Source organism: Camelina sativa, chromosome 2 (genome assembly GCF_030686135.1).
Source record: "Camelina sativa cultivar CO46 ecotype springtype chromosome 2, ASM3068613v1".
NCBI lineage: Eukaryota > Viridiplantae > Streptophyta > Magnoliopsida > Brassicales > Brassicaceae > Camelina > Camelina sativa.
Genome location: NC_141881.1, coordinates 14,776,250 through 14,797,263, shown reverse-complemented (window position 1 = coordinate 14,797,263; position 21,014 = coordinate 14,776,250). Strand labels below are relative to the sequence as shown.

At 37.5% G+C, this 21,014-nt stretch overlaps 2 protein-coding genes and 2 pseudogenes across 4 annotated transcripts; 3 read left to right on the top strand and 1 right to left on the bottom strand.

The window, feature by feature from the left end:
• The first annotated feature begins 1,361 nt into the window (after window positions 1-1,361).
• Window positions 1,362-2,332, top strand: LOC104748777 (FAS1 domain-containing protein SELMODRAFT_448915-like). Its single transcript, XM_010470371.2, has one exon. It carries the CDS (start codon window positions 1,451-1,453, stop codon window positions 2,150-2,152), a length of 702 nt encoding a protein of 233 aa, XP_010468673.2. The 5' UTR covers window positions 1,362-1,450; the 3' UTR covers window positions 2,153-2,332.
• Window positions 2,333-2,906: 574 nt separating this feature from the next.
• Window positions 2,907-4,323, top strand: LOC104748785 (putative F-box/kelch-repeat protein At4g11750 pseudogene; annotated as a pseudogene). Its single transcript, XR_015573696.1, has one exon. The product of XR_015573696.1 is annotated as a putative F-box/kelch-repeat protein At4g11750 pseudogene (transcript).
• A 189-nt stretch (window positions 4,324-4,512) lies between these two features.
• On the top strand, window positions 4,513-5,995 carry LOC104718197 (putative F-box/kelch-repeat protein At4g11750 pseudogene; annotated as a pseudogene). The gene has a single exon (XR_015579436.1). The product of XR_015579436.1 is annotated as a putative F-box/kelch-repeat protein At4g11750 pseudogene (transcript).
• Window positions 5,996-6,465: 470 nt separating this feature from the next.
• On the bottom strand, window positions 6,466-10,193 carry LOC104718205 (plant UBX domain-containing protein 8). The gene is made up of 11 exons (XM_010435904.3): window positions 9,950-10,193; window positions 9,496-9,557; window positions 8,891-9,389; window positions 8,702-8,788; window positions 8,513-8,628; window positions 8,170-8,365; window positions 7,865-8,044; window positions 7,636-7,779; window positions 7,189-7,332; window positions 7,052-7,108; window positions 6,466-6,775 (listed from the first exon to the last, which is right to left on the bottom strand). Exons 1-11 carry the CDS (start codon window positions 10,034-10,036, stop codon window positions 6,668-6,670), a joined length of 1,680 nt encoding a protein of 559 aa, XP_010434206.2. The 5' UTR covers window positions 10,037-10,193; the 3' UTR covers window positions 6,466-6,667.
• Between the last annotated feature and the right edge of the window lie 10,821 nt (window positions 10,194-21,014).

Here is a 21,014-nt window from a genome sequence, read left to right as displayed (position 1 = left end):
AGAGAATCAAACTAAGCCAACCATGAAGATTACAAAACTAATACTCTTCTAGAGTAAAGGATTTCATTTGTATTGAAAAAATATTAATAAGCACGCGAATGTTATTTTCATATTTCATTATCATGTGTATCTTTTTCGAATAAAATTAATTAAAAGCATACCTCTTCATTCATCACATCCACATTTTAGCCTTATATCAAAAACTATACATATTATCCTAACACCAATGATTACATTTTGGTAAAACATATTATGTTTTCTCCTTATTAATAATTACATTTTGGTAAAACATATTATTTTTTCACCTTATTAATATGTTTTAACTTTTAAACCTACAATGGATTAATACGTTTGGTTCTATACACTATGGCAAAATATTCGGTAACACTTAAAATTCACACTCTAATCTTATATGAGAATGAAATGCATACAAATGTAGTATAAAACGGAAATATATTTATTTTGATGGTTTTGTAAATAACGAATATAGAAAGGCATTTCATATTTTACCTATAATTTTTTTAAAAATAATTTAATTAATATTTATTATAAATAAATACGATATATCCCCTATATATTAAAAGAGAGAAGCACTCTCATAAAAAAGCTGAGGTGTCGCGCTTAGGGAGCTCCTGTATTTTTTTTAATAAATAGCCTTATTTTTCATTATTATTTACATAAATATGCCACTGAAATATTATGACCAATATTTTTCGATTATTTTTTAAAATAATTATTTAATCAACTATTAAATCTAAAAATATATTTAATTATCATTGTCATAACCTATTTACTTATTAAAAGTAAATTATATTTCACAAACAAGGAAAAAAATTATTCATTTATTTACCACTTTTATCATTTTCTCATTACATTTTTAGACTTAGAATTAGTTTAAATTAAATCGGTTAGTCTAAAAATATTGTTTTATCTATTTAATGGTATAGTGATATAGACAATAATGTGAACATAAAATATGTGAATTTGTTTTTTAGAAACATAAAAAGACATCAAAGCTTTTTACACCGCCTTAAAATTATTTTCTAACTTCAAATATTTCACGGGTGAAACGTATTTTACAGAAAATAAATGCTATTTTAATTTGAATAAACGAAAAAAACTTGACTTACGTATTTTGTTTTATACAAACAAATCTTAAATTTTAAATAATAATTTTACTCATAATAATTTATTTAAATTGATTTATTCCGCACTATGTGCGGATTGGTACCTAGTATTTTTTTATACATCAAAAAACAATCTCGGTTAATCGCATAACCAAACTGGGAAACCGGTTTACTCCACAATGATTAAACCAGAGAGGTATATACATAACGATAAAAAAAAAACTGAGTACTTCTTACTTCATTGTGTGAAAGAATCATAACGATCGAACTCAAAAAGATTCTCTCTCTTTCTGTTACAACGTCGCTGCCGTTTTGATTCTCCGATGGCCACCTCAAGCCATCTCCTTCTCCTCTTTCTCATCACCGCCATCGTCTCATCCTTCACCTCCGCCGCTTCTCCTCCGTATCTCACGTCGCAAGATCACCAACACGCCGACAGAATCATCGAAGCAATGATCGGAGCCGGGGATTTCCGTGGCTGGGCTGCCGATTTCCTCTCCGCCGTCGACGACCAGTTCGGTATCCCTCTCTCCGCCACCATTTTCATCCCAAGCGACTTTGACTCCGCCGACGTCTCCTCCAACGGCGACAATGCTACTCCACGTCGTCTCTCCGTCGCTTATCACATCGTACCTCAACGTCTCTCCTTCACCGACCTCCAAATCTTGAAACCACTCTCTCGTCTCCCGACTCTTCTCCCCGGAAACTCGATCGTCGTCACTAACAACTCTGTTTCCGGTTATACTCTCGACGGCGTTCTTGTCTCTGAACCGGATCTTTTCATCTCTTCTTCTGTTGCTATTCACGGTGTTGCCTCGACGCTTGATTTCTCACGTTATGGCGGTTTTGGTGAAGATGATGATACTACTTTTGCTGATAGTCTCCGCCGTCGTGGTGGTGGTGGTCACGGCGATCTTGGTAACGGCGATACCAATCTAAGTCTAACCACCTCTGCTTCGTTGTTCACTGGACATTACTCTGTTGGCTCGTTCTTGCTTCCATTGGCGGCTCTGACTTGGTTCTGACTTTATGTTGCGGTGACGTTTTGGCCGTCAAGATAACAGTAAAAGTAACGACGTTTTTGTTATTTTCAAGATTTTTTAGACTCAAATTTTTTTTTCTGTTCAAGATTTTGTGAATTTCTTCTATACATAATGTAAAGTTTTCTACATTGCGCAATATCAATTTTCTTGAATTTTTTTTTTCAATTATAAGATTCACATTAGTTTGGTGGATATCATGAAGTGAACTTTGATTCGGATGTAGCTTATTGGTTCTTGAGGTTCAGTAATCGACGAGTTGATGGTTTGGGTCAAGAGCTTCACAACGGCCTGTCGACAAGGATCATGTTGTGTAAAACATGAATTAATAGGATGTGTCTATTTTTCAATACATCTTAATTCTTACGCCTCCTTAAAAGTAGTGATTCCAATTTTTTGTCAGACCGTCAAATCACCAAGTTAAATTCATGAAATGTGATTATGACACATTTTTTTGTTTTATATTATAAAGTTAAGTAGACCCTAACATAATCACTTTTGTGCAAATTTTGTTAGTGTGGGACTACATAAGTTTGAACTTACATATTGTATGATTTAAAATAAAAATGAAATAAAATTGTTTGATCATCATAGATATGTTATGTTATTAAATAATTAAAAAGTAATTGTATTACATAGAGACACTTTACTATTCAGAATTAGGAAAATAGACATTTATTACTGTTTGTGAATAGTGAGATCGTGAAATATAATTATTTGGTTATCCTGCAGATAAATTCAACCTTGTTTAGTAGAAGATTAGGAAATAAAAATTTGGATACAACTAGAATTAGGAAATAGAAATTTCTACCAATATATATAGAAGTAGTTGGCAAAAGCTCTCCGAGGTTGAACAATTGCTCTCCAAGCGTTTTTGGCTGATGACGAATTCACCGATTGATTTGCCTTATCTACCTGATGAATTACTTTTGCACTGCTTAGCTTGTGTCTCAAGGTGTTACTACCCGACTCTCTCCTTAGTTTCCAAGAGATTCTGTTCTCTCGTTGCATCACTTGAGCTTTACAAAGCCCGGACGCTTTTAGGACGCACTGAGAAGTGTCTATATGTGTGCTTACGTTTAAGTTCTGAAACTAGGCCACGTTGGTTCACTTTATGCCGAAACCCAACTCTAACCCCTAACCGTAGCCCTAATCCTAACCCTAAACCTAACCCTGACCTTAACTTACGATGGTTCCCTTCCTACAATGGACCACAAAGAATCCTAGCGAATCACACTATTAATGAAGAGAAGAAGTTAAGTGACAATCATGAGTTGGTCTCAGTTCCAACTTGCATATATTATCCTCCTTTTGGGTGGCCTCGTGCAGCAAGTGGCTCTAATATTTACATCATTGGCGGATACTTCGACGCTTCCTACTCTACTAAGCTCGTCTTCTTCATGGACTGCAGGTCTCACACCTCGCACAAAGCTCCAAGCACGCAGATGGCCCGAAACCGCCCCCTCGTAAATGTTATTGATGGGAAAATATATGTAGTGAAAGGCTGCAAAAATCCCGATTCCTCGAATATGATCGAGTTTTTCGATCCAAAAACCCAAATATGGGAGTATTTGCCATGCCCTATCGCGGACATACACAAGAGCCACGAACTACGTAGCCTAGCAATCAACGGAAAACTTTACCTGTTTGGGAATAAACGTGTGGTTTACGACCCCAAAGAAAACAGATGGGACGTAGGATCATTGGATGATCGTTTGCATTTGGCTTCCTATTATTCTTCTTGCGTAATAGATAATGTAATATATTATTATCACGCGTACATCAGAAGGATCTGGTGGTACGACCCCGAGAGAAGATTGGGGGGACTTTTGTTGGGTTTGGCAAAACTTCCTAAACTACCGACGCAAGTTAGAATGGTGGATTATGGTGGAAAGATTATGGTTTTGTGGGAGAAGGAAGTAGTACCTGCTACGAAGGTGATTTATTGTGCTGAGATTGCGCTTGAAAGACGCAACACAGAAGATATGTATGGGAAGATTGAGTGGCGTGACATTGTGCTTAAACTTTCCAAACCATATGATATTTTGGAAGTTATTACCGCTACTGTTTGATGAACAAAAACCATGAGCATGGTTATATCATTTTTTATTTATTTAATATGATGATTATAGATATATCCTACAGCTTAAAGCATATACAAATATATAATCATAAGCTTATGCTTATTGTTGCTCCTCCCTCTTATAAAGAACTCTGTTTTATTCATGTTCTCAGTTACGTAGATGTTGTGTTTTCCTCTTTTCTTTGTTTTGCCTTAATATCAAATCAGTCCAAAATACACTTTGGCAGCTCACCATTATCCGTCTAATTCGATATTCTTTTTTCTTTTTTTTTTTTAAAAAGTCTTGGCCATTCCGGTTCGATTTTGTTATACATGAAGATGATTTCCTATCCGGTTCGACCTAAATCTAGATTGATTTACAGAATATATGAGTTATACGAATTCAACTAAGTTTAAGGAATATATATTTCTCCAGTATATAAAGAGTTGTAATTAACAAGAAAGGCTCTTTTGAGTTTTTTTTGGAGCTAGCGTTTTGTGCTAATGAGGAATTCACAGGTTGATTTGCCTTATCTTCCTGATGATTTGTGGTTGAACTGTTTAGCCCGTGTCTCGAGATTGTGCTACCCGATTCTCTCCTTAGTTTCCAAGAGATTCCGCTCCCTCGTGGCATCGCTTGAGCTTTACGAGATCCGAACGCTCTTAGGAAACATCGAGAATTGTCTTTATTTGAGCTTAGGTTTCAGTTCTGAACAATCTGATGCACGCTGGTTCACTTTATGCCGGAGACCAACTCAAAACCCTAACTCTAACTTTAAGTCACGATGGTTCGCTTCCTGCTTTAGACCACATAGTATCCTAACGAATCACACTATGGTCTCAGTTCCAATTCACAATCTCACTTCTTCGACTGAGTCGACTCGTATCGCCATTGGTTCTAATATACATATGATTGGCGTATTAGGAAATGGCGCCGTCTCGTCTAGGATCTTATTCATGGACTGCCGGTCTCATACTTTACACAAAACTCCAAGCATGCAGACGGCCCAAAAGAATCCCGTCATTAGGGTTCTTGATGGGAAGATATATGTAGTGGAAGGATGCAATGATCCTGATTACTCGAAATTTATGGAGTGTTTCGATCCCGAAACCCAAACATGGGAGCATGTGCCAAGCCCTAGCGCAGAGATACGTGGTAGGTACGTATCAACAAGTTTAGTTTTGGACGGGAAGCTTTACCTGTTTGGGGATAAAAATCTGGTTTACAAGCCCAAAGAAAATAAATGGGATGTGGTAGGAGTAGAGATACCTTTGCGTTGGAATCCCACTGATTTTGCTGGCGCAGTAGTAGACAACGTAATCTACTCTTATGGAAGACGTAGTGTGGTATGGTACGACTCAGAGAAAAGACGGTGGAGATATTTGAAGGGTTTGGCAAAACTACCAAAATTACCAAAATTACCAAATCAAGGTCTTTTTGTTAGATTGGTGGGTTATAGTGGAAAGATTGTGGTTTTGTGGGAGAAGGATGTGCGTGGTACAGATCCTAAGAAGAAGGTGATTTGGTGTGCTGAGATTGCTCTTGAAAGGCGTAATGAACGAGAGGTCTATGGGAAGATTGAGTGGTGTGATGTTGTGCTTACTGTCACCAAGTCATGTTCTTTATTGCATTTTATGACTGTTACTGTTTGATGAATGAATTAATACATTAGTTCATTAGTACCATTTTCTTTCTTTCCAGTTTCATTGAATGATTTTCTATACAGTGCCATCAAATGTAGTTCTGTTTCTCTCTTACAATAAAACTCTATTTTGGGTTTGTTCCAATTTCTTTTCTCTACTTCACACTGTTTTTGACTTCCAAACAAAGCCATGTCAAAATTGTTCGTTTTTGCTCTTGGAGAGTTTTGGTTACCTTCAAACACTTAAACTCTCCAGTGTACAAAAACCTTTGGTGTACCTCATCTCTAGTATATATTGGGATGCAATAACTATTTGTGGTGAAAAAGTAACCAAATGTTCCTACACAGTAAAGCAAAGAGTAGAAACTGCGATTGCTTTTGAAACACAAAATCTTCTAATCGAAATTTCCAGGGGATTTGGTGTGATGCGACTCCGCCTAAAAGGCGCATCGGATATGGGAAAGTCTAGTGGTGTGATGTGGTGCTTACACTTCCGAGCAATATGATTTTGTGAATGTCAAAAAAAAAAAAAAAAGCATTTGAAAGAGTTGTTTCAACTCTTCTAATATGTGGGCAAGTTTAAAACAGCAAAGTTGAAGATGACAAACATTATACTTGAGAGAGTGAGAGCCAGACACATTAGGCAGTAATGTATGTACAACTGAAACCGGTTTTATAAATTATAATATAATCCCTCCCAACAGATACTTAAAGAAATATAAAATTAACTTGAAATTTAGAAGTTTCTAAGCAGCAGACAAATGTATGTCTGATATTTAAAAGCTAAAACTTACTTTAGATAAGCTCAAGGAACAATGCTTCTTGTTTGCTGGTCAGCCCAAGATCGTTCAAGGTAGACTCACTTTCTCCATCTCCAAACGCATGCCTTGGATATGGCCTCACCTGTTTTCACCACATCAAAACTTTAAAGACCGGCTTTTTCAGACCTTTAAGATCTAAACTGATTTATAGGACCAAACCGGTCAAGCATATCATTTTTTGCTTTAAATCAGGGCAGTTAACCTCTGCCTAGCCAGCATGGCCGGGATAGATCAGGTCTGAAGTCTGATCCTCAACTAGTCATTAACCCGATTTGTAACCAGCCCTCATAACATCCTATAAGCGTGTTCTATATGCCAAAAGATGAAATATTTATTTATGTAGAGGCAGAAAATTTACCAGTCTGTAAGTGTTGGGTTTCACCACTCTGGCAATGTCTATAAAGTTGAAAAGAGACTGCAAAACAGCACAGACAACAGTTATTTTTATGGAGAAACTTCCGAGTAATGCAAAATAAAACTGATTAGAAAACTGACTTGGAGTTTGTCGGATTTAAGGAACCGGCGGCCACGTCGGGTGCCATCTGGCATCCGGATTAGAAGGGTAATGGCATTCTCTTCGTCTGCTTGTGGCTCCTTAGGTAGAGATGCTTCTTTTGCATCTAGCTGCCTCTCTAGCTCCTGCAACAACATTCAGAGTAAAAAAAACCGTAGTAAGCAACAAGATTGCCTTCACTAAAACTTGTGAAAACCAGCCTACATAGCAGTGCTAAACCACTTTTCATAATCATCGTTGTATTGTATGGTTATAGAGTTTCATCTTTCTGAAGCAAGAAAGGGTTTTCAAAGTTGCCTATGATTTAGGCTGATCTTTCTCTATCAACTAGCAGGAGTCTGGGTAACAATCGGCAGTCAATAGTTACAGGAAAACTTGTTTGAACGCAGATTTAGAAAGAGGGTTATATGTAAGAACAGAAGCGGCACCTGTTCTTCCTCGAGTTTTCTTTGAGCTTCTTCCTCTTTTTTCTTTTTTTCCTCCAGAAAAGCCTTTCTAGCAGTTTCTTCCTCTCTAATGGATTTAATTTCTTTATCCCGGTCAGCTTGCAGGGATGCAAGATACTCATCATCCTGCATGATATAGCAATTTTATTATCACCCATAAACCTTGATAAATAAAGAGGTTTGGTCAAGCAGGTAGTAAGTGTTGCCTAACCTGCTGTTCCCGTATTAACCTCTGAGCTGTCAGTGAAGGTGAGGGTGGAGGTGGTTGTGCCCTCGGCTGAGGAGGCAAGAATGGAAGAGGAGGATTATATCCAGTTTCAGGAATGCCACCAAACATGGCCGCCTCGAGCATGACAGCTTCATCATGTTCCTCAGACGAAATGCCTCCCCACTTGAGCATACACAATAGAATATCAGCAATGACAAGGACTAGCTACTCTAGAATTCTTACCTATAAATAATACTGGAATTCTAGTCAGGTTTCGGTGTAATTAATTTAACAGATTTTATAATTACCTCTGAAGGAAACCCACTGCCACGCTCCGCTGGATTAATACTTGCACGTTCTTCTTCAGGACTCCCACTCCGGGAACGATCAACGCTAGGTGGAGCCAGAGATTCCAATGCTGCACGTCTTGGCCTGTGTCTAATAAGAGGTTGCTCATCAACATCATCGGAGTCATCCTCAAATGGTGAGCTAGGTGCTGCCAATCTAGACAACAAAACAAGACAATTTGTTAGGCCTCGACTTTTTGACAAACACCAGCAGACAAACTGCTTGACAGAAGTTTTTACAACTGCAAGTATCAAACTTGGAGATAACACATTAGCAAAGTAATATAGAAAAGAACCAACAAACCTTCCGTTCAGGGCTTGGGTATCCTGAGGTCCTTGAGCAGCAGTCACTTCAGAAGCTCCTATTTCTGAGGTTGAGGCCTTATACCCTTGACCGCGCAAAACCTCTTCCTCCGCTGACTGCACTAACTTATGTTAAAAGAGATCAAAGGGATATGGCAGCAAAATTAAAAGAGAGGAGACAACCACAGACCTTCAATGACATTGTAACAGCTTTTGCTATGTCGTCATCATCTTCCATGTGAAGGGGCCTCTCTTCAAGCAAAGGGTTAGTTGATCCCTACAAAAAAATCATAAAAGATCATAAAATTTGCTAATTCAGTAAGCCAAACTAAACAAGAAGAAAAACCACAATAGTGCCCAATCTCTTAGAGAAGCTTACCTCAGCCTCCTTCTTTGAGGCCTCAATGGCAGCTCTGATCATTTCTTCTTCAATATCATTGTAATCTTGATTATTATTGGCTACAGAACCAGCAAGTCCGTCTTGCCTACTTTGTCCCCTTGGTGCATAAGGAACATCATCATCACTCTCTTCATCTATAATAACAGTTCCTTGAGTAGCTGGACCTTGAACATGTGCTGTTTCTGTCACATCCTCAATAGTAGGAGCATCACTAGATCGTCCTGATGGCCCACTAGTGCTATCCTTAACCTCTATTGGTATCTGCCTAACCTCTCTGGGATGACTAACAAACGGAGGGCGTGGCATAAGAGGATCGTTATCAAATATACCTCTAGCAAAGTCCGAATCCAAAAGAGAAAAGGGACGGCCCATCGTTCTAGCTGCATTGAACATAGATAGAGGAGACTGCGGAGCAGGAATCACATCATCTATATCCATTTCATCGTCATGAATGGCATTAACTGGTGCTTCATGTACCCTGCACAAAGAACATAACAAAGTACACCACATAAAAAAAATGATAACTTTGAAAAGCTGAGAAAGAAGAAAATAAACAATCATCAGTGAGATAGATGATGTCATACACATTTCGATCCCCCTCACTGAAATAAGCATTCACAGCTTGATTAAGATCACCACGATGTTCCTGCATAAGATTGGGAGAAAAGAAAACAATCAATTATACATATCAATCTACTCAAAAATAATGATACACTCAGCTCTCAAAATTACAATATTACACACTCTTGTCAACAATAGTGAAACTCATACAATCATCAATGAATGAGAGCTAAAGAGAGCAATGTAAACCCTTGTATAAACTCAATCAGACCATCCAATGAACTAAAAATAGCGAAAAAAATTAACTTTAATTTCAACCCTAGCCATCACCGATTAAAACAAGGGCATCGGAATAATCACAAACGATCGTCAGTCATATGGAACTTTTCAGTTTACCGATTCCACGAGAAAGTTCCGATATGAATAGATTGCTTTGAAAAGAAAGATGAATCGAGATGAGTTAAAAGTTAGAATCACCTCGAGTTTCTGAAGGGCGACGGCGTTTGAAGCGCCGGTGATGCTGATGAAAGTGTCGATTGCTTCCTGATTCGGTGTCGACGCCATAAGAGAAGAAGAAGAAGATTGGAGAAATGAAGAAGCTTGGGTTTCGCAGCAACGAAGTGATTGTAAAGGTTTCGTCTTTTGTATTGTTCTTGGAGTGACCAAGGGGAAATGTCTAAAACCAAATGTTGTTGAGTTGTGATGAAGAAATTGCAATTGAACTGGATTGGATCGGTTAAAACTCGTCGTTTTAAGATTTTTTATTTTATTTTTATTTTTATTTTTATTCTTATTACTCTTTTTAGGTAAAGGTAATGATGATGATTTTTTACTATGTGGAAAGCTTTGAGGTTTCTGGTTGGTTCTAGGGTGATTATAATTTATAAAAGTAAAGGACACATATTAAGTTAGTCAATATATAACAATATTGATTGATAAAAAATACGTTTAAATTTGTCTTCAAAAAGAGTATTTCTCACATCATCATAAAAAATTTGAGGTCCTTTATTTAGTCAACTTTTCATAGATAATTTTTATATTTTCAAAAACATTTACAGGTATGATGATTATTTTAGTTATTAATTTTAAAAAAGTAACTAAAATACTATCTTATTATATAAAACTTGGTTCTGAGAGTTAGTAACTCACATGTTAATTATAACTATCAGAGATCAAAGTTAAAAACTTACAAGATCGTGACACGTGTCAGTTTTAACGACTAAATATCCAAGTTAATAACTCATAAGATCGTGATACGTGTCAATTTTAACAATCAAAACTCACATATCAAAGTTAGTAACTCATCAGATCGTGACAAACGTAAATTTTAATGATCAGAAATCACAGTTTTCAACCATGGTAAAATGATGCATAAGATAATTGTAATCTTATTATATTAAAAAAACTTTGTTAATCTTAAAAGGAAGAGGATTATAAATATAACACTCTATATAAGCAAATAGATGATGACATATTTTTCACCAAATAAAATAATTTCAACTAGCTTTGTTTTTTTTGGTATTTTTTTTCTTCATATTATTAACATTTTGTTTGACATATCATCGTTCTTGAACAAGTCTCGAAGACAATTTGTTTGTTTTCTAATCGAAGCAACTAAACAAAAAGAATCCTAGATATTACGATGCGTTTTCGTCGTCGTTTCTTTGAATTTTGTTTCGTTTCTCAATCTCATAATGCATACTACGCAATCTTTGATTTTGAAGTGTTAACAAAGTTTCTTATGAATACCAACTAAGGTTTTTGGGACTAACTATTATTATTTCTATTAATTTGCAGGACAGGTAACATAAAAAAGAAGATGAATACACAAATGCAAGATAACAACAGAGATTATATAACACTAGATCAACTAAACAAAAAGTGTTCTTATCGTCGAACGATAGTACGTCTTACAAGAAAGTGGAAAGCAAGAAATTTAGAAAAAACACAATAGGCTCATTGGAATAAATTTTGTAAATAAAAAAGGAATTAAGGAAAATTTAAAGAAAATTATTAATTCTAAAAAATGTAAATACTCACTTCTATATAAACATAGATCGTCTCATATTATTCATCTAACAAAATAATTTATTCAGAAAGTTTGCTTTCAACTTTGTTCTATTGGTCAGTTTTTTTAATGGGAAGAAAAATTTCCTTATTTTTAGTTTGCTTTCAAAATATACTCATACTTTCTACTTTTTCAGTTTGGAATAAGTAAGATTCATATGTTGACGAAAATAAAAATAGAAGATTGATATATGCATCTTCTTTTTCTAATATTTTCATCTTTGAATTATTTGAGATTCATATATTATCGTGCTTATAATTTTCTACTATTTCATTAATTATGTTAAATTAATTTTCTTTTAATTTCTCAACCTTGATTGGTTGGTTATAGAAGTTTTTTTGTGCAAACATAATTGTTATCATTCGTTCAATCTCAAAAGAAGGTAAAGAGGAGAAGGTTATCAACCTAATGGTTGGATAAAATAGTCAAATCAAACACAAGCCTACAACAAACATTGATAGATTGGAAAAACATAAATCATTGTTGATAGATCCATAAGAGTTTGGAGACAGAGTCTACATCATGGTATGTCAAAGAAAGTTTCATGAAATACATTGGGAAATTTAAGATTAGTTACTATCAAAAGATTTTGTAACGTTGGAAAAAGGTCTTTAGTTTCATTGGTTGCTGGAGCAAGCCACTTTGAGATAGCTAAAAGACGTGAACATATTCTGACCACACAGGAGGAGGGCAAAGCCGAGGTTCTCTATATAATGGAGGAGGTTGGACGCAAGGATATCTCTCCAAGGGAGGAAGATGGGGGAGGTTGGATGCAAGATTATTTTTCCAAGAGAAGAAGGCGGAGCGAGGGTTCTCTCCAAGGTGGAGGAGGTTGGACGCAAGGTTCTCTCCGTAAGGGAGGATGGCAGAACCGAGGTTCTCTCCATGGTTAGTCATACACTATTGTGATTTAATTTATTTTGTATTCAAAATGTTTTTAAGCCAACAATTTTAGTGATTAAAGAAACTATGTAAAAGTGAAACTAAAGAGACATATAATAGGTGGCTTAATTTGTTCATATAGACATTGTCTAGGTGCTGGTAAATAATATATTTGTAACATACAGTATACCTAGGTGTAAAAAATACACTTTTAATGATAACATATATAAAAGATTTGTATATGGATATAAATCAGTGTATTATAATAATAACAAAATTCATAAATAATGTACAATAAATTATAATATATTTTATTAAATTTAATTCTATTTATAAAACTTTAAACCCGCACATCGGACGGGTCCTTATCTAGTAAAGTTATACTCTTTAGTTTTTTTTTTCAATAATCAAATAGACAATCCTTGTTAACCAAATTTAATAAGAGACAAAAAGGTTTAATTTAATCAGTGATATATATTTAGCAATCACTTAAAAATTATGAAAAAAAGAAAGAAAAATAATTAGAACTTTAACCAGACAAAAAATAGTAGTTATTTTCTATTAGCAAAAAAGAAATATAGTAATTATGGTGATTATTTTAGTTATGAATTTCGAAAAGAATAACTAAGATACTATAAAGCTATACTCTCTAGGTTTTTTTTTCAATAATCAAATAGACAATCCTTGCTAAAAAAATTTAATAAGGGACAAAAGAGTTTAATTTAATTAGTGACATATATTTTTAGCAATTACTTTTTTTTTTGTCAGGCAAACTTTCATTAATTAAGCCCAAGATGGGCAGTATGAAAGAGTGATACAAAGTGAAAATGGAGCCCAACAAATAAAGCCCAATCATTAACCTAAATACTCTAATACAAAATACAGCTAAGCACAAAATAAGTTTAGAAAGGGACACGTACTGGAACACGTGTTAAACTACGAAGTTGGGGTGGAAAACGATCGAGTCGACACAGCCTTCAACCGGAGCCGAGTCTCCGATCAGATCCAAAAATTCTGGCTATCAAATTCGTCTTTTCCGGCACAGGAATCCGTTGTTCTTCAGCTTTTTGCTCCGTATATCACCACTTTCCTTATGCATCTTCCTCCGAGTTTTAAGAAACAGAGCCTCATGAATTTTCAGATCTGTGAAGCACTGGAAAACGTGAGATGGCTAGATGTCAGATTAGTCGCAAAACTTTGCTCTCCTAAACTGTTCTTCACCCTGCACATAATTCCTCCCTCACGATTCACAAACTTAAGAAGAAACCATCATACGGTGCCAATCACGGCCACTAGTATGTGTATGAGAATTTACTCTCCTTTTGATTAGAATCGAGCAATCTAATGATCCAAAATCTCTGTAACATCATTCGGCTTTGATCTCTTCAACTTAAAAAAGATCGATCTGACTCTGCAAAAGGAAAAACAAACACAAAAATTAGCCATATGGGCTAAGAAGAACTCACATCTAAGCAAGAAAAGATAAACCGGATTTAGCCGAAAACAAAAAACGATGACAAAAGTCACCGGAAATATAATACAGCAGCTTTCTCTCTCTGAAAGATTTGAGAGAGAGAAGAGAGTTTTAGCAATTACTTAAAAGTTATAAAAAAAAAACTAAAAAAGAAAGAAAAATATTTAGAACTTTAACCAGACAAAAAAAAAATAGTAGTTATTTTTCTTTTAGCAAAAAAAAAAATAGTAATTAGAACGGTATAGTATTAAACCAGTTAGGATTTATGATAAAATTCCTAATTTCCATTTAGTTTTAAGTTTTCAATAAACTTTTTTTAAACAAAAAAGAGAAAACTAAAGAAAATTATACCAACACCAACTGTACAGTACTTACAAATAAAAAGAATAAAATGTAAAAACGGAGAAGGTGCGGTATAGTATTAAACCAGCTATCAATATTTGACTTTATCAAGGAGAGGAGCTGACCCTTCCGGTTCCGGTAGTGAGTAAGTACGCCAGTTAACAATTTAGTACTCGACCAAAGATGCAAGAGGGATTGGTTAGCATTCTCCAGCTGAGTTTTGAATCATCATCGTTCAAAAGTAAGTGTACCTTGTCGTCAACAATGCGATTTGGCCAGGTTTTTCCGGTTAGTATGTAACGGATTGCGAATTTTATTATGTCTAACGGAAAAAAGAAGACGATGTCGTAGAGCCAAATAACACCAGCCCAACGCCATCCTATTCCGTCGATTCCCGCAGTTTCCCAACTTGCGTAAACGGCAAGTATTGTTGCAAGCTACAAGGTCAAAATTATGAAATCATTAAGGAAGGAGACTTTATAATGAAGAGAAGATAATCATGTTTTTTATGCTTACAGTTTGTGATAGGATGAAAGAGACAAGCAAGAACAATCCAGGTCGCTCTAAAAAAGACTAGCTTCTTGATCGAATGACGAAAATAAGAGCTTGGCTCATAATACTGACTTGTAAGTATAAAGCAGACATCATCTCATGTTCGTTTGCTCTCAAGTCACTCACATGAGACCATAAGATGTTGTTCCTCTGAGATATTGTAGGATTTGCTTGATGATTTCTCCATGAGGCTTCCTTGGGCTCTGCATGTACCTGCTTACAACACTCACCGCAAAAGACAGGTCAGGTCGAGTGTGCAAGAGATATCTCAAGCAGCCAACATTCCTTCTAAACCGAGTAGGATCTATCTCTGCTTCATCAAGAGACTTAGAGACCTGCAACCCAAACTCCATTGGAATCACATTCGAGTTGCAGCTTTGAAGTCCTGGAATCACATTCGAGTTGCAGCTTTGAAGTCCTGCTTCTCTTAAAATCCTCTGTGCATAACCTTCTTGCTTGATAGTTATACCATCAACCCCTTGATGCACTTCTAAACCGAGATAGTCAGTGAGCCTACCGAGATCAGACATCTCGAATTTTGATGACATCCCTGCCTTAAACTCCTCAATTGATCTGAGGTTGTTTCCCGTGATGAACAGGTCATCAACATACACGGCAACAATCAACAGATCTCTTCCCTTCTCCTTTCGATACACTGCAGTCTCTTTCAAACACCTTTTGAAACCCAATTCTTTCAGAATTTGATCCAACTTAGTGTTCCAGGCTCGTGGAGCTTGCCTTAGACCGTATAGAGCTTTTGTCAACTTGTAAACTCGATGTTCTTCCCCCTTGATCTCAAATCCTTCGGGTTGATCGACATAAACGTCTTCTTTCAACTCACCGTGCAAGAAAACCATCTTCACATCTAAGTGATGGATCTCCCACCCATCTGATGCAGCCATACCAATTAACATCCTTATAGTCTCCATACGTGCGACTGGAGAAAAAGCTTCTTCATAATCAACTCCACTTTCTTGAACGTAGCCTTTAGCTACAAGCCTCGCCTTGTATTTGTTCACTGTCCCGTCTGCATTCCTCTTGACTTTAAAAACCCATTTGAGACCAATCACTTTCACACCCTGCGGTCTATCAACAAGAAACCAAGTCTTGTTTTTGTTGATAGAATCAATCTCATCCTTACAAGCCACTCTCCATACTTGCTTTCCTTTTGCTTCCTCATAAAACCGTGGTTCATCATTTATCATTAACAGTAACATCTCACTTTCGATTGATGCTAACAACACATAGTCATCGAGATACTTAGGTGGTTTAGATTGTCGTCCTGACCTTCTTAGAGATGGTTGCTGATTCTCATGAGTGACGACATGCTCATCAACAACTCTGTCTTCAAATCTCTCGGTTATACCGTCCTCTGATTCTGCTCTGTTTTCATCACTTTGATCTTGTTCTGCAGAATTTGTTGATTTTGGTCCTTTTCCAGCATCCTCTATGTCTCCCCATTGCATAAGAAACATCTCTGGTTCTCTGTTATCTCTGGTCTCTGCTCTGTTCCAGCTCCATTTGTTTTTCTCATCAAAAACAACATCTCTGCTGACTACAATTCTTCTAGATGTCGGGTTGTACAGTCGATATGCCTTGGATCCAGGTTCGATACCAAGGTGAACTAACGACTGCGAACTGTCATCCAACTTCTTAAGACCTGCAGTATCAGCCTTAGCATAAGCTATACACCCAAACACTCTCAGGTGATCAATGTTTGGCTTTCTCTCTCGCAAACATTCATACAGAGTAATGTTGTTTAGTGCCTTAGTGGGTATCCTGTTGATCACATACATACTATGACGAACCCCTTCTCCCCACAAGTAGTTTGGAACCTCCATGGCCTTGAGAATGCTCCTTGTCATCTCCATGAGAGTCCTATTTCTCCTCTCCACTACGCCATTCTGCTGTGGAGTATACGGAGCTGTCAGATGTCTCTTTATCCCAGTTGATTCACATAAAACATTGAACTCATTTGAGGTGAATTCACCACCTCTGTCTATTATGAGAGTAATGATTTCTTTTCCAAGTTCCTTCTCCACACTACTCTTGAACGCCTTAAAGCTCCCAAAACGCTTCACTTTTCTCTTTTATCAAGACAGACCACATATATCTTGAAAAATCATCCACAATAACAAATATATATCTGTTATGTGCTAAGGTTGCAGGTGTTATAGGCCCGCATAGATCAGCGTGAAGAAGCTCTAATGGCTTAGAAGCTCGATACATTGTGGCTTTTGGGAATGACTGCCTTGTTTGCTTCCCAACAAGACAAGACTCGCACAACTTCTTCTCTTCTTTAATCTCTGACAAGCCATGATCCATCTTCTGTGTCGACATAGCTTTCAAAGCTTTAAAGTTAATGTGGCCAAGCCTAGCATGCCACTTCCAGGTATCATCCTCGATGCGAGAGTGTAAACAAACCGGTCTTCCCACCTTAAGACCAATTTTGTACAGTCTATTAGTTGATCTCAGAACTTTTACAACAGCCTGTCGTTTGGATCGTGGACTGTCAACCAATTTTGTCTCATTCGCACATCACAACCGACTTCTGTAGCCTGTCCTAGGCTCAAGATATTGCTCTTGAGGTCAGGAATATAGTAAATATCATTCACTAGAACCTGTTCCTCACCTTTGCTCTGAAAGATTATTGAGCCTTTACCTCTTATTTCCACACAAGATCCATCTCCAAACTTTACCTTGCCTCCAATGTTCTCATTGAGCTTAGAAAAGTTATCCTTATGGCCTGTCATATGGTTACTAGCTCCATTGTCTAAATACCACATCCCATCCTCCTTGGTGTAGTTTCTTGGGATAACCCTTTCTTCATTCAAATAGACAATCTCATGTAAGAACAAGTCTTTGTCCGCTTCCTCTGTTTCTTCAGTCTCGATTTTGTTAGCTTCTTGATTTCTCTGAACCTTCTCCGGACACTGTAAGGCGTAGTTACCAGGTTTGTCACAACAGAAACAAATAATGATCTTCTCCTTCTTGTCTTGTGTTTTGTTCTGTTCTGTATTAGACCGGTCCTGTGTGTTGTACTGATTGTTATACTGCGAATTGTTTCTCCCTCTACCTCTTCCTCGGTAACCTCTTCCTCCATAGCCTCTCCCTCTACCACGTCCTCTGCCTTGAAAACCATTATTTCCACTGTTATAATTCGTTTGATATTGATCTGAGTTGGAGAACATCAGTTTTGTTTGATTTTCTTCAGGAAGTCCTTCTCCTGCAATTCTTTCTTCAAACGCTTTTAATCTACCCACTATATATTCGAAGCTTGTGGTGTTGAGGTTGAGAACTTGTTCAAGCGAAGCTACCATATGAATAAACTTGCTTCTAGGTAGACTGTTCAAAAACTTCTTCACAAGTCTTGGTTCTTCAATGACCTCACCAAGTGCCCCTGCCTTGGTTGCGATCTCCGATAATTTTCCAGCAAAAACGTCGACCTTATCACCCTCTGTCTTTCGTATCTTCTCGAATTCTGACATGAGTGTCTGCAAACGAGCCTCCTTGACACGTTCAGCTCCAAGATTCCTAGACTGAATTGAGTTCCAAATCGCTTTAGGAGTACGCAAGTTACCAACCTGCATGGTAAGTGATTCTGGAATCGACTGAAACAACAAAGCAGTAGCGATGTCGTTCTTCTCTTGATCATCCGATCCTGGTTCTATTGTCTCCCATACTTTCTGAATACGCAGCATGATCCTCATCCTCATGGACCATACCGTGTAATTCGTTGAAGTCAGAAGAGGACATTGCAGAGAGATACCTTTCTCTAGCTCCTTCGGTCGTGATGATTCAACTATCTCTCCCATAGTTGTGGTTCGATGTTCAACAGCTTCTTTAATCGAAACACAACTTGATCGATTAAACCTGGCTCTGATACCATGTTAAATTTGGACTTATCTTGGGCTTCTAACTAAAAACCAATTGGCAATTAGTAGATTGACCCTAACCCTTTATATATTAATGATAGTCCCTTCAAACTTTAGATGTGGGACTTGGATTGTATCCCAACAATCTCCCCTTCAAACCAAGGACCACATGTGGAATATTAACACGCCTCCTCGAGATGATAACTCTATCTCGAACCGATCCCACTTGGACCGATAATAAACCCCTTCTTGGGCCCCCATTACTCGGGTTAACAAGAGGCATGTCCGTATCCACTTTTCTAGGTCCACCAGAATTTTAACCTTGGGCTCTGATACCAAATATAAGATAGAAAAGACTTTGTTATATGAATATCTTCCTTATATTATTGCTTAGAAAATCTCCTCTCAAAACTAAACAATGTTTGCACTCTTTTCTTATCTCTTGATCACACCTCAATCAATGATATATATAGTGCTTTATCTCCTATTTCTATTTGGACTAAACTAACTCCTAATCCTTCTAGGAATTGTCCTAAGCCTCTCTTGTCCTTATCTTCCTTGGTAAGGATGTCTTGGGCTTTAAGTCTTGAAGTTTATCCAACAGTTTCGGTGTAATGCGAGTCATTCAACCATGTTGATACGTGAGGTTACGAGTGAGGAGATAAGTAAGGTTCTCTTCTCTATGCCGGCTAATAAAAGTCCAGGACCAGTTGGCTACTCTAGTGAACTACAAAGCTGCATGGCCTATCATTGGCAATGATTTCACGGTGGCGGTTCAGTCGTTCTTCAAGAAGGGATTTCTACCAAAGGGTGTAAACACAACCATTCTTGATTTGATCCCTAAAAAGGAAGATGCTAGTGTTATGAAGGATTACAGGCCCATATCTTGCTGTAATGTCATATATAAAGTGATTTCTAAGATCCTCGCCAACCGCCTTAAAGTTCTGCTCCCCGATATCATTTCTTCGAATCAATCTGCATTTGTTAAGGATAGATTACTCATGGAAAATGTCTTATTAGCATCAGAACTGGTCAAGGATTATCACAAAGCGGACATCTCTCCCCGCTGTGCTATGAAGATAGACATTTCTAAAGTATTTGACTCAGTCCAATGGTCTTTCCTACTCAACACGCTATAAGCATTAGGATTCCCTGAACAGTTTATTCACTGGATACGGCTCTGCATTTCAACAGCTACATTCTCAGTTCAAGTTAACGGTGAATTAGCGGGTTTTTTTGGCAGTGCGCGTGGTTTGCGACAGGGATGCTCCCTCTCTCTATACCTGTTTGTCATCTGCATGAATGTCCTCTCACATTTGATCAATAAAGCGGCTGCGGAGAACCGATTTGGTTACCACCATCGCTGCCACAATTTAAACCTCACTCACCTCTGTTTCGCCGATGATCTCATGGTTCGCTGATGGTACTAATCGTTCTATAGAAGGTGTGATTCAAATTGTTGATGAGTTTGCCACATATTCGGGCCTGAAGATTAGTCTCGAGAAGTCTACTCTTTACATGGCGGGTATCTCCCCTGCTGTACAAACCAAACTCCAAGAAACTTTCCCCTTTGAAGCTGGCACCCTACCGGTACGTTATCTTGGCTTGCCACTCCTGACCAAGGTAATGACAAGCCAAGATTACTCCCCACTGGTAGCAAAGATACGACATAGAATTATTACCTGGACAGGTCGTTTTTTGTCTTATGGCGGAAGGTGACAACTTATCAAGTCGGTCCAAATGAGCATTACCAATTTTTGGTCCTCCGCTTTCCGATTGCCAAGTAAATGCATGAAAGAAATTGAGAAACTCTGCTCTACTTTCCTCTGGAGTGGCCCCGATCTTAAGACTCATAATGCAAAAGTTTCTTGGCTGGATATTTGCTTACCTCACTGCGAAGGTGGTCTCGGCTTAAGATCATTGAAAGAGATAAACACCGTCTGCGGTCTTAAACTCATTTGGCGGCTCCTCTCCAAAACATCTCTATGGGGACAGTGGGTTCACACTTATCTAATCCGCAACAACTCCTTTTGGGAAGTTGCAGCCTCACCTTCTCAAGGGTCTTGGATGTGGCGTAAACTACTTAAGCTTCAAAGTCTAGCAAAAACTTTCCACTCAAAAGAAATACGCAGCGGTGAAACCACTTCTTTTTGGTATGACAGCTGGTCTTCAATGGGTCCGTTATTTGATCTCTTAGGCAATAGGGGCACTATTGATCTTGGCATCTCCAAGTCTGAGACTGTAGCATCCGTAATGCTAACCCATCGAACAAGGAGACGTAGAGTGGATGTTCTGAACAAAGTGGAATCTGAGATTGTGTCTGCGAAACAGAAGCAGCAGCCCCACACT

Bases quoted from the DNA above. Each gene is read 5' to 3' on its own strand.
- LOC104748777 (XM_010470371.2), top strand. From the start codon at position 1,451: ATGGCCACCTCAAGCCATCTCCTTCTCCTCTTTCTCATCACCGCCATC.
- LOC104718205 (XM_010435904.3), bottom strand. From the start codon at position 10,036: ATGGCGTCGACACCGAATCAGGAAGCAATCGACACTTTCATCAGCATC. The intron at 8,366-8,512 runs GTTTGTTGGTTC...TTTGTTGTCTAG, and splicing joins ACCCAAGCCCTGAACGGAAG to ATTGGCAGCACCTAGCTCAC. The intron at 7,109-7,188 runs GTCAGTTTTCTA...GCTGTTTTGCAG, and splicing joins TTAAATCCGACAAACTCCAA to TCTCTTTTCAACTTTATAGA.